The sequence below is a fragment of the Tiliqua scincoides genome, chromosome 3, assembly GCF_035046505.1.
Source record: "Tiliqua scincoides isolate rTilSci1 chromosome 3, rTilSci1.hap2, whole genome shotgun sequence".
Lineage (NCBI taxonomy): Eukaryota > Metazoa > Chordata > Lepidosauria > Squamata > Scincidae > Tiliqua > Tiliqua scincoides.
In genome coordinates this window covers 79,520,745-79,532,936 of record NC_089823.1, presented here as the reverse complement: position 1 = coordinate 79,532,936, position 12,192 = coordinate 79,520,745, and the positions used below count along the sequence as shown (strand labels likewise).

The 12,192-nt window shown below is 42.7% G+C and overlaps 1 protein-coding gene across 6 annotated transcripts in view; it reads right to left on the bottom strand.

Annotated features, from left to right (window-relative positions):
* Positions 1-12,192, bottom strand: part of PIR (pirin) — a 29,322-nt gene that overhangs the window by 508 nt on the left and 16,622 nt on the right. For all 6 annotated transcript variants that reach the window (XM_066619039.1, XM_066619037.1, XM_066619038.1 and 3 more), the window contains 4 exons: positions 6,340-6,424; positions 4,116-4,160; positions 2,021-2,103; positions 724-790 (listed from right to left, as the gene is read on the bottom strand). In XM_066619039.1, coding sequence (XP_066475136.1) covers positions 724-790; positions 2,021-2,103; positions 4,116-4,160; positions 6,340-6,424 — 280 coding nt within the window. The remainder of the gene's footprint in view (positions 1-723; positions 791-2,020; positions 2,104-4,115; positions 4,161-6,339; positions 6,425-12,192) is intronic.

Sequence of the window (12,192 nt, the reverse complement as noted above, 5' to 3'; positions counted from 1 at the left end):
TGGTGTGTAAGCAACCCCTCCCATTCGCTTTCAGAGCCATTTGGGGCAGTGACGGCAACAGGAAGTGTTATGAGGGTTACAGAAAGGAGAGGTGCATCCTTGTAGGAGCACACAAGGACTTCACTGCATCCCAATTGGAGTGGTTCGTGAAGGGACAAAGGGTATGATTGGGTGTGGGCTGCACCCATGAATAGGTTGTTGGCGGGAGGGCCATAGGAGCCACTGATATCACAGGCCAACACACATTTTGCTTCCTTAAATGTTACACAAATTCCTGGGTATACTTGGGGTGCCGATTCCAAAAATGGCATCCATTTTGCCCTATCACGTCTAGTTTTGGTGACACGGCATAGCCTCTTTATTGAACGGTTCAAGCAGCTTCCTCATGAGGAAGCCTACACCATGGCTTCCTCATGAGGAAGCTGCTTGAACCATTCACTAATGAGGCTATACTACATCTCCAAAACTAGACATGATAGGGCAAAACGGATGCCATTTTTAGAATCGGCACCCCAAATTCTTATCAAACCACCATAAAGTTTGGGAAAAACTCTTCTGACCCTCAATTTTGTAGGCCTATGTATTTAACTGTGGGTTTTACAAAAGAGGAAATAAAAATAATAAAAAAACTCAAATTAATGTGGGTGGTTGAAGAGGAAAATATAGAATACATGTATGCCACTTTTATTCAAAAAGAAAACAACTGGATTAACAAATACATACCATGTTGTACCACAGGTTCCTTGATTGGTTCACCAGCTACTAAGACAAAGTGGCTTACTGCTGTATCCTAAATTAACAAATGGAATGTATCAATTGGCAGCATTTTTTTAAAAAAGCAGACACAAATCAGAATATTAGCGCATTATATTGCATATACAGTAGTGGATATTTTTGTGCATTTCATAATTCTTAATGAATGTTAATACTTAAAAAAAATTTTTTTATTAAAGCCAGTCTAATTGTTTGATGTTCCAGACAACAGCAAGAAGGAAAAAAGTTGAAAACAAGGTATTACAGTTTGGAGTTACAAACGCCAAAGTAACAGACTTTGCCAACTTGCGGGAGTAATGGCTCAATCCTCTCTCCCACCATTTTGTGCTATGCAGCGGCACAGACGAAGTGCATGCTGCATGCTATGGGGGAGGCACCCAGATGGCCTGGGAGGGGTAAGTTATTTTGATGACTTAAGTTCAAGGAGAGGCAGGGGACACACGTCGGGCTTGGAAAGCAGGGATAGGATCCCACGTGCACTGCTGCCATTCAGATCCATACTCCCTGAACCACCTCTTGTCCAGCCCACTCCCAGCCTCCTCCAAAGGCAAAAGAATGAAGGTGGCAGCTAGAATGTGGGGTTGCCAAAACAGGAGGCAGGGGCAGTGGAAACAACAGAAACCCAGCAATCCCAGCCCTTTTCCTTTGGAGGTTCTCATTGAGCCTCTAAAGAAGAACGGGAAGGGGGGCGGTCAGACCACCAGGCTGCCCAAACAGGAGGAGGAGGAGGCGGCGCTGGTGCTGATGGTGACACCACAATCTGGTGCCCCCCTTCACATGGTGCCCAGGGCACATTCCCTCTTTGCACATGCCTAGATACGCTTCTGCTCTTAAAAGCACCTTGTTGAATGCAGTTGAACAATCACGAAGAAAAACGAAATTGAAGGAGCATTAATAAAAGAAATCCCATGAAATACAGACTATTTACTCAACAACGGCTTCAGGAGGGTGAACGTGCTACTGAAGAAGAAGGTGTAAAAATGACAGCCAAGGAATTGCTTGCAATTACAGTGGCAGCACAACACATGGAAACATGCACCACTTGACAAATTTTAAGTGAGAAGAAATCTGAGAGGAGAAACCAAATACAAAGCAATCCTTTAAACACTGTAATCTCTCTCTCTCTCTCTCTCTCTCTCTCTCTCTCTCTGTTGTGGGTTCATTCTGTCCCTGTCTCTCTGTTAAATCCTGTCAAGCAATATTTAACAAAAGTGGGTTTTGAGCCAAACAGATGTGCAGCAAATACCTTGTTTTCTAGCTGAACGCCATCACCACCATCCAACACGGCAGTGTGGTGGGGTTCTACTTTTTGCTGAACTTCAGTAGGACCTTTGAAAAGAAAATATTTGTAAGAGGCAAAATATGTGAAATCCCCTGAAGAGTGAATGGCTTTTGCCATCTTACAGTTTCTGTAATATATATCCTGCATCTTTTGGAAAAAAAAAAAATACAGGTGTGCACCGCTTAACAATTGTTCGCTTAATGACGGACTGCAGGTATGATGGTGGTCAAAGCGTAATAAAAATGCTCTTAATGAGGCAATCACATCTCCCATAGCCTGCAGCAGAGTGTCTGTTTACACAACAGAGAGGCTTTTAATGTGAAGAAGAGGCAGTTTATCACCAGTAGCCTGTGCAGCCAGCTAGTGTCTGGAAAGGAGTGTCTGTTTACACAACAAAGGCAATAGATTGGACTGAATGTTCACCTAATGACCTAATTGCACACATCTGTTTCAGGGAAACAGTCAGTGAGTTGGTCACAGAATCATCTCACATGCACTGCAAGACAGACATTCAACATGCTAAGGGGCATTTTATAAAGCTGTCATGCCTGTTCTAAGAAAGATGTGTGCATGCTGGAATAAAGGGACAATATATGGGACATCCAGCATCATGAATGGTCTTTTCAGATAATTGTTTTATTGAGCAACAAACCAGGAGCTGTTTGCTCAGTTGCAGCAGATAGAAAGAAAAGTCATTCCATAAGTGCTACAAATGAAAAGCCCTGGGGCACCATGAGTGTTCACCTGCAGATTTCTAGAGGGTGATATCTAAGGCAGTCCCTGCTCAGATATGCTGTGAATAGGACTGCAGATCAACAATAGCAAAAAAGAGGCAGCAACCTCCATACAGGTGCAAAACTTGGGCTGCTTTGAATATCCCTAAGGGGATATAAATTTGTAAGTTACCCCTGCTAACTGGGTAAGAGGCACTTTTTCAAGTGGGTGTTGCTCTTTTATTTAGCAGAAGGAGAGTAACTGGCCCTCCTCACCCCAGCAGTGTCTTTTCTAGTGGCTGTCTGCTGGTGTTCTTTTTGCATCTTTTTAGATTGTGAGTCCTTTTGGGACAGGGAGCCATTGCTATTTTCTGTAAACCGCTTTGTGAACATTTTATTGAAAAGCGGTATATAGATACTGTTAATAATAATTAATAAATAAATACTGGAGAAATTTATTGAAAATTATTTTTTCTAACTTTTGAGAGGTTGCTGCTTCCCCTTTTTTGCTGCATTACACATCAACAACCAGCATCAAAAGTCAACAGAAAGCCAATGCAGTTGATTTTTAAAAATCTTTATAGTAGCTGACGGAACAAACAAATGCACTAGCTCGCTAGTCCATTTTTGGTTCAGGCTGCATACCTATGCAAATTTAATTCCAAATAGACATGTGTAGGATTACAGTGTAAGGCAACAATCCTAAACATACTTAGAGTCCAGTCCTGAGCTCAGCATGCTAGCCCTACGCCGGCACTAAGTGTCGCAAACGTGCCAAAAGGCATGCCCACAACACTCAGCGCCAGTCCGCACTGAACCCAGCACCAGCCAGAAGCCTTCCACACACCGCCCAGAGCAAGGGAAGAGCTCTGAGCAGCTTAGAGGTCCGTTGGGGTGGGGTGGAAGTGTTCCAGGGTGGAGGGAGGGAAAGGAAACAGGGTGGGAAGGGTAGAATCGGTGGAGCTCTGCTGATCCCCGTGTCGGGCCTTCTGGCCCAACATGGGGACTCTCAACTCTATGCCGGGAAAGACTTGAGTAGACCCACTGCAAAACCTGCGCCCTTCCACCACGGAGACGCTGGCTGTTGCCTGGCGTACACAGGATGCAGCAGCAAGCATTTTGGCACTCTTGCTCCTGCTGGGCTCCTCAGGTTTGGGCTGCCTCTGGGAGTAAATCCCACTGAACTCAATTGGAAGTTACTCTTGAATAAGCATGCACAGGCTTAAGTTGCTAGACATTCTATATTTTGTAAAAGCAGATCACACCTGCTTTAGAAAGAACTTTTTTAAAAAAATCAACTGTTCTGTAAACTAAATTATAGTGAGGGTTGAAAAATAAAAACTTACCAATGTACACATTACCAGAGAGCGTATAAATAAATGCCGTCCAGCCTGAAATGCAATAGAATATACACAAAGATTTAGTACACAGCAGCCAATATTAATGGTCAATTTGTAATGCAGAAAGTTATACTGTACATGCAAATTCCATCAACATTTATGGGTTTGGTTTTTATAACAGCCATCAATTATATAGAGGTTATTTTGTGACATGGAATGCTAGTGGGTTCAGTGAACACATAAAATGGACCCAGGTCTGGATTCATGCCCTCCCTCTGCCACAGGTTCATCTGACTGGTACAGTTTTAACACAGCTGAGGCCACAAGACTTTGCTTTGGTAGACTGCACCACCCAGTCACCCTATCGTCTCTCTGTTTTCCAGCATAAAACTCTGAGCATGTTGAAATGCATGGATGCTACATGCAAGTGAACATTCCACAATTCTCATCTGTTAGAATTATTCTCATCTGTTAGAAAAATGTAATTTTTTTTTTTTAAATAAGTGCACCTCAGAAATAACCACATGGATTTCTGCCACAGCAATTCTCCTTTCAAGGCTACATCCTTTTCGCTCTCTGGGCATGAATCCCAGAACAAGCAGAGAGTTCTGTCTTTTAGACTGGAAAACGTTGACATGTAAAACTCCAGAAACAAGGGCACCATCTTTCTCCAGGAAGATGTCCTAAGAACAGAACTAGATGCTATTCTCAGGACATAAAATGGGCTGGAACTACATTTGTGGAATACAAAATTAGATACTGCTGTAAGGTATATACTCAAAGCGGTAGTTCCCAAATGTAATGCTTGGTTTGCTCTTAGGCTGATAATGTTTCAAGAGTTAATGTCAACTTCAGAATTCAGTTATCGCAGAGTTCCATTATAACTCAGCCTAACCTACTCCATAGGGTTGTTGAGAGGACAGAAAGGAGGGAAGGAACAGGGTACACAACCCTGAGCTCAATGGAGAAAGGGCAGTATAAAAATCTGATCAATAAAAAAAGAAAACAATGATCTCCACAGCTGAGAAGCTTTGCAAGACCAGGCCATTTGCACTCATTTCAGGATTAATAGCTTTTAAAGCATCATAGATGCTGCATAGAAGGCACCTAAACAATGAAATCCATGCAAATATGAATACTGACCCAGTTCCACAGTGCCCTATGACATCTAATTGAGATCTTGTTGCTGAGTATGGAAGAGGTTTTGGGTTGGAGCCTAAGAAGCGGGAACTTTCCTGCTTCCCTCCCCACAGCAGCCTCTACCACTCCTGCTTAAGTGGGCAAAGAGGCACCTTTTAAAGTGGTGCCCTCTTATATTTGGTTGTCCTTCTGCACCCCAGCATGGGTCTTTTCCAATGGCTGGTGTTTCTTTTGCATCTTTTTCAGATTGTGAGCCCTTTGGGGCAAGGAACCAACTGAATACTGTTAACAATGAATAATAATAATAACAACATTGAACCATTTATTGATTTATTTTGCTATGCAAACTGCTTTGTGACCTACTGCTTGTTGAATATTAGTTTGCTTACATACAACAAAATAATGCAAAGAAAGGAATTCACAGACAAATGACTTCTTAATAACTGTTGCAGGCAAGGTTGTATGCCCTTGCAGGCTGGGATTATCTCCCCCCAACCCTACGTTTAATATTAAAGCACCTACTAGCTTTGTATTATTTTCCTGAAAGAAAAAGTTGCAATGACTTACAGAATGAGCTGACAATGAAATCCTTGCCCATTACTTGAAAGATAAATATGTGTGACAAATGTCAAGGAATTCTGTCCATCCTAACTAATTGTGAGCAGCCCATGACACCAAAATAATTCCATATATAAACAGACCACCCCCAGTAATATACCATTGATGAGAATCTGATCCAGGCATTATCACTTAAGCCAGAGGTAGGCAAATTTTTCGGGCAAAGGCGCCAGACATTAGATGATGATGTCATTATGTCATCGCCAAACTTCCGAGTTGCTGACCTCCTGTGGTCAGCAGGCTGTGTGGAGCTCAGCTTAGGAGGCAAAGTCTTCCACCCAATTTGCTGTGAGCCGGACCAGGCATGGTAGAGGTGCCTGACCAAGCTCATGAAGTTCTAGAGCCAGGGCAGGCAGCTCCTCATGGGCCAAATACCTTTGGGTGGCAGGCCAGATACAGTCCACAGGCTGCTGACCCCTGACTTAAGCTATTTCACACTCCCTTCTGACTTGAGGAATACAAAGTTTCCTACCTTTGGGAATTGGCTGTATGTGTTTCGCTCCTTTGTCTAACTTGAAATCCAGATACAGTGTTGGGGTGCGAGTATATACCTTGGACTGGAGAGACGACAGAGGGAAAAAAACAGTTAGGTTTCTATAGGAGGCAGAACAGACACCATGAAGGCAAATTTAGATTTCACAAGGGGTGCATTCTGATGATCCACCACATTTTTTAATGAAAATGTTCACATTAAACAAGCCGCTTACAAAGATATTTATTATAAGAAGCTGAAATAGATATTTGGTCTTCAAACCCCTTATGATCCATTTCAGCACCACAGGGCATTTCAAAACAATACTTTGCTCTTTTCATGCAAAACCCCAACCTCAAACATTCAAAAGAAATTGCATGGAATCAAAACAATAAACAAAGAGCAAAGTAGTTATGACAAGGAATGAAAGTTATGAGACCCAATGATTGGGAAATGAGAGAGCTTTGTGGTGATGAAGACAAATTTATCCCTGAATGGAGGAATCTTCTGCTGACTACAGGAGAACTACAGATTCCTACATTCAAAATTCCTCCATGGGGTGCCTAGGCTCATTAACACAAAGACAAGAATGTAGAGCAGCCATTTTCAACCATTGTGCCATAGCACATTGGTGAGCCGTGAATGGTCCCCAGGTGTGCCGCGAAAATTTGGGAGAGGATCATTTATTAGTAGGGCCAATGGGGATGTGAGACCCTCATTAGCAGCACAGTGTGCCTTGTCAATTGTCAAAAAAACTGGTGGTGTTCCTTGCCCATTTTAGTGCCTTGCCAGTGTGCCATGAGATGTAAAAGGTTGAAAATCACTGATGTAGAGTATAAATGGATCCCTTCATGCAGCCCCATCAATTACATGGGGTGCCTACTTGAACTATTAATTTCCTCCCCCAATCCACCCCCAGAAACAAATGGTAGAAAAGGGAAAAGAAGTTGAATAAGCAGGGACCCTTTAGAAATCAGAGATTTCAATGCTAGGCTATTTTTATGTGTTATATTGCAAGACAGGCTGTAACATTCCTCCCAAAGTTGACTAGACTTTCAAAATGCCACTGTATTTCACTCTAGGTAATATTTTTTGCAACTGCTCTTTTGTGTATTGTGTTTAGGCGGGGGGGTGTAGTTTCTGGTGCTAAGGACAGCACCCTCTAATGCAGCTATTTGCAAACGTTTTCATCTCATGGCACACTGACAAGGCACTAAAATTGTCAAGGCATACCATCAGTTTTTTGGCAACTGACAAAGCACACCACAGGGGTGTGCACACCGTGGGGGTGGGGGGCTCACATTCCCCAATGGCCTTATTCATAAATGACCCTCTACCAAACTCCTGCTGCACGCCTGTGGACCATTTGCGGCACACTAATGTGCCCCAGCACACTGGTTGAAAATGGCTGCTCTAATGTCTGTGCCCAATTCAGTAATGGGCAGGAGGTCTGGTCTAAAGGGTAGAGCCTCCGTTTGCCTGAAGATAACATCCGAAGGTCGCCAGTTCGAGGCCACCGGCACCGTGAATGGCGAGACCTTGAAGCAGCTGACAAGCCTAGCTGAGTTATGGCGAGTTATTCCACCTGCTCTTTGGCCGCTGTCAGCCTGCGTGGGAGGAAAATGGAGGCCAGAATGCGATACCAGATCATTAAAGATCCATCTGAAATGTTGTGGTTCTTGAAAGACAGAACCTTCTTCAATTATAAAAATCTCTATTGGGATTTAGTATTGCCTGCCTATGTAAACCGCCTTGAATTAAAGTCTGAGGAGAAATCTGATGACCAAGAAAGGCGGTATATAAATACCTGTATTAATTATTATTATTATTATTTATTATTAAAACTAATCTGTGCTGACAATACCCATATAGCCACATTTCAGTCTGCAATTACAATGGCAATGCATATGCTTTTGGGGCAGGAGCAGAGAATGCTGCATTCCAGCAAAATCTGGTGATTGGTTTAGAAAATTTGAGAGCTTATGAAACAGTGGCATTACTATGACAGATTCATGGGCTGATCACTACTACATCACTACGAGGAACTTCCAAAGCTCTAAGCCAGTGTTTTTCAACCTGTGGGTTGCCTCTTTTTTTTGGGGGGGGTGTCACAGTAACCTTTCAAAGCCTGTGCAAGAGTAAGTTTGGATCCAATCCAATAATTGTACTACCTGATCAAAACTGAGTTCTTGATATAATCCTGCACAGCCTCTGCTCTCCGTCTTGCCCTGCTGCTCCTAAGGTTGGCCCTGCTCCGGCTGCTCACAGGATTGTTAGGAAGTCTCTAGAGGTAGGGGAAAACAGGGCAGATGGGGTGTGGATGATGGCAACAGGGCAGGCGGGATCAGTGGTGGGTCCCCAGTCTCATTATTTATTAGGGTTGTGGCACAAAAAAGGCTGAAGATCCCTGCTTTAGGCCACAAGGAATGAGTGCCTGATATGGCTTCTTTCTGCTACAAGGGCAATATTGGTGTGAGACGAAGCTGGGATGAAGACTCCTCGATTGGTACCTGGATATTACTAGGGGGTCCCAGTAACAGTAAGAACTGCAAGAACTCCCATATTGTAACACTGGAAGGGGTCTTAAAGCAAGGAGCTCTACTTGTCAGGGAATATATATATAAACACATAAAGTCCCAGCAGAAAAAACAAGAAGCAGGTTGAGACAATCCAAAGAGAGCAGCTGAATAGCAACAAGTCGGCCATCAACAAGGGCATGCAGAGAGGAAACCCCAGCAACAGGAACACAACGAAAAGAGTTTAAAGACATAACTGCTACTCATGAAATTTTGCAAACTTGAACTAATACAAATGGGCAATATAAGTCTTATGCAATTGCATGGACCAGCTTATCCATCTCCCTAGAACTGTTCTGTCAATGGCAGACAAGTGCAACACATATGCAGACTTATTTTATCATTTTTAACTGCAACGCATTATCATTTGTATGTGCATGTTATGCAAACCCTGATTTTTTGGCATCGAGCAGAAGAAAGAAAGAAAGAAAGAAAGAAAGAAAGAAAGAAAGAAAGAAAGAAAGAAAGAAAGAAAGAAAGAAAGAAAGAAAGAAAGAAAGAAAGAAAGAAAGAAAGAAAGAAAGAAAGAAAGAAAGAAAGAAAGAAAGAAAGAAAGAAAGAAAGAAAGAAAGAAAGAAAGAAAGAGGTTTCTTTTTGGTTCTGGTATTCCGCCATTGACAGTGCTTAGGAAACCTAATTCCCCCAAAACAAGAGACTTCAATAATCTCCGACTTCCTGCTGAGATTAATTTATTTAAGAGAATCACTTCTCAATCTTTGAGGAGAGAGTAGTAGCTCACTCACAGACTACCATGAAATGACTGTTGAGTCAGCTCTTTAAGAGATAATAATCATTGTGACAACGACATTATCTGAGCGCAATATTGAAAATCAAGAAATCAATGAATAAGCCTCCAGATTCTACGAGAGCCTTTTCAATATCAATACAGTGTTCCTGTGACAAAGGTCTGTTCCACACATGACAAAATTTCCTACACAGATATCACTTCCACACTGGAAATTCTGAATAATTTTGCTTACGAGCATTGGCAAAGCTCATAAACCTCCTCAATGCGCACATTTCCTTTGTCTAGAGGTGTTTCAAATTGTGTTATTTATTTTACTTAGAAGTATTGTGTTCAGTAAGACTTGGGGCACAATCCTAACCAGGTCTACTCAGAAGTAAGTCCTATTTTGTTCAATGGGGCTTACTCTCCAGAAAGTGTGGTTAGGACTGCCGCCTTAGGCTGTAATCCTATTTTACTTACTGGAAACAAACACCTCTTCCTGTGGCACTAAATTAAAAGTATACTGATAAAACACCAAGCCCATTTCTTCAGTGATTACTGCTGATTATTCTCAAAGTCCCTTGATGGCAGACCATCACCGTATTATACCAATCCAGCAACTGTACATCTCAAATCTTTTCTCAGCCCAATCCTAGGCTACCATAATTCTGCCAGAGCGCTTTATGGCACTTTACAGTAAATACACCTTGCTGTTGGGAGCAGTTGGGCCACCACTGCAAGCATTAAGTGGGGGGGCCCTGCCTGCTAGTGAATATGTCATGGTCGCTCAGCATGGGAGGGAGGTGGGAAAGGGGAGAAATGGTGAGGAGAAAGGGGGGAATGGGAGGGCTGAACAAGGGTGGAAAGGATGGTATCAGCAGCAGCAGTGACACTGATATCCTAACCCTTTTCCAAGGTCCACTCAGACTTGTGCCTGCAAAATCGCTTGCACAGGTCCAAGTAGACCCATTCCAAAGGCTTACCCAGAGTAGACCTGCAGGATTGCCCTCTTTCAGGATACAGTGCGCGCTCCGGCAGCATGGCTGCATCAGCAGGAAAGAGAAAGGACAGGATTGGGCCCTCTCTCTTTTCATTAGAGACGGAACTGCTATTCCCGGAGAAACAAAATGCACCAGAATACCAGTTCCTAGTGGTGTCTTGTGGTGTCTTGTAGTTCATTCAGTATACAAATTGTAATCCTGGTCAGGAAATGAATCACAAGTGGAAATGGATTACACTGAAATTTAAAAAGTGTGTCTTCAGGAAAAAGAAAACCAGTAAATCAAACCACCTTTTAAACCAACACTGCAAAGTACTCATGGAAACATTTGAAGCCACATGTTGAAAGAATTTATGACTGTTTCGGTATGCAGACTCCACTTTGGCCCATCTTGCCTACATTATTCCAAACTCCCCGCTGCCCCCCCCCAGCTATGCATTGTAATAAAGCACTAGTATAAAAATGGTTCAATCAGTCAGCTTCGACATGCAGAAAGAGAATTTATGCTGGGCCTGAAGTCCTTTTTGTTTGTCATACTTGTTCTAGAAAGGGCACTGACTTCCCATTGGTATGAACACAATTTTAACAGACCATGCAGCTTACATGTGGCATTAATTTGGCTTCATAATGAACAACACGTTTGCCAATAAAATCCAAGGAAGGAATGTTAGAAAGTGATAAAATTAAAGTCTTGCTATTAGGCAAGAGTCAGAAAAATATGCAATGTGAAGTCATTCTTGGAGTTCATGGAGAGCATTCATAAGAACAGACAGAACTTCCTTTTTAAATGCTGAATATCTACATCTGCTTAGACCCACTTGTTGCTTATAAATGGCTGGCTAATACTCAAAGTTAAGCTTACTGATATTTCTCAAGTCCGTATTCCACCCATGTCTGAGAGTTGGTATTATAATTGTATTTGATGTACATTGGCTTCCAATGTGTTTACAAGATCAGTTCATGGTGTTTGTTATTATCTTTAGGGACATGACTGTATACTTAAAAAGGATCAATCTGACCAGCATAGGATATGGTATATGCCCTTCTAATCTACACCAACAGAACTTTGTTCTAACCACTCTATACCATTGACTTCACCCCATTGCTGCCACAACTGGGTTCACGTGTCAGCGTAACTCTACATGCCAAACTAGCTGCATCACTGCCACAACTCTAGTTGGTGTAAGCACCCAAACAGGGTGGAGATGTGGGTGGATGGACAGGGAGGGACCAACATCAGTGGCATCACTAGGGTTCGCGTCACCCGGTGCAGGATGATGCCCATGCAGTGGGCGGGGCAACACCCCAGGTGATGGGCATGGGGATGTACCATCACTCCGTTCCCACTGGGTTTTGGCTGTACCTTTTGATAGAACAAAGACAGAACACATTCTGCATGAGATTAAGAATTGATTGATATATAACATGCTGGTATTATTCCTCCAAACTGTGATTTTGATCACTAGTGGTGTCACCCCTCCAAGGGTGTCAACTTACTAACACCTTATTGCAGCAGTTCTCAAACTTTTAGCACTGGAACCCACTTTTTA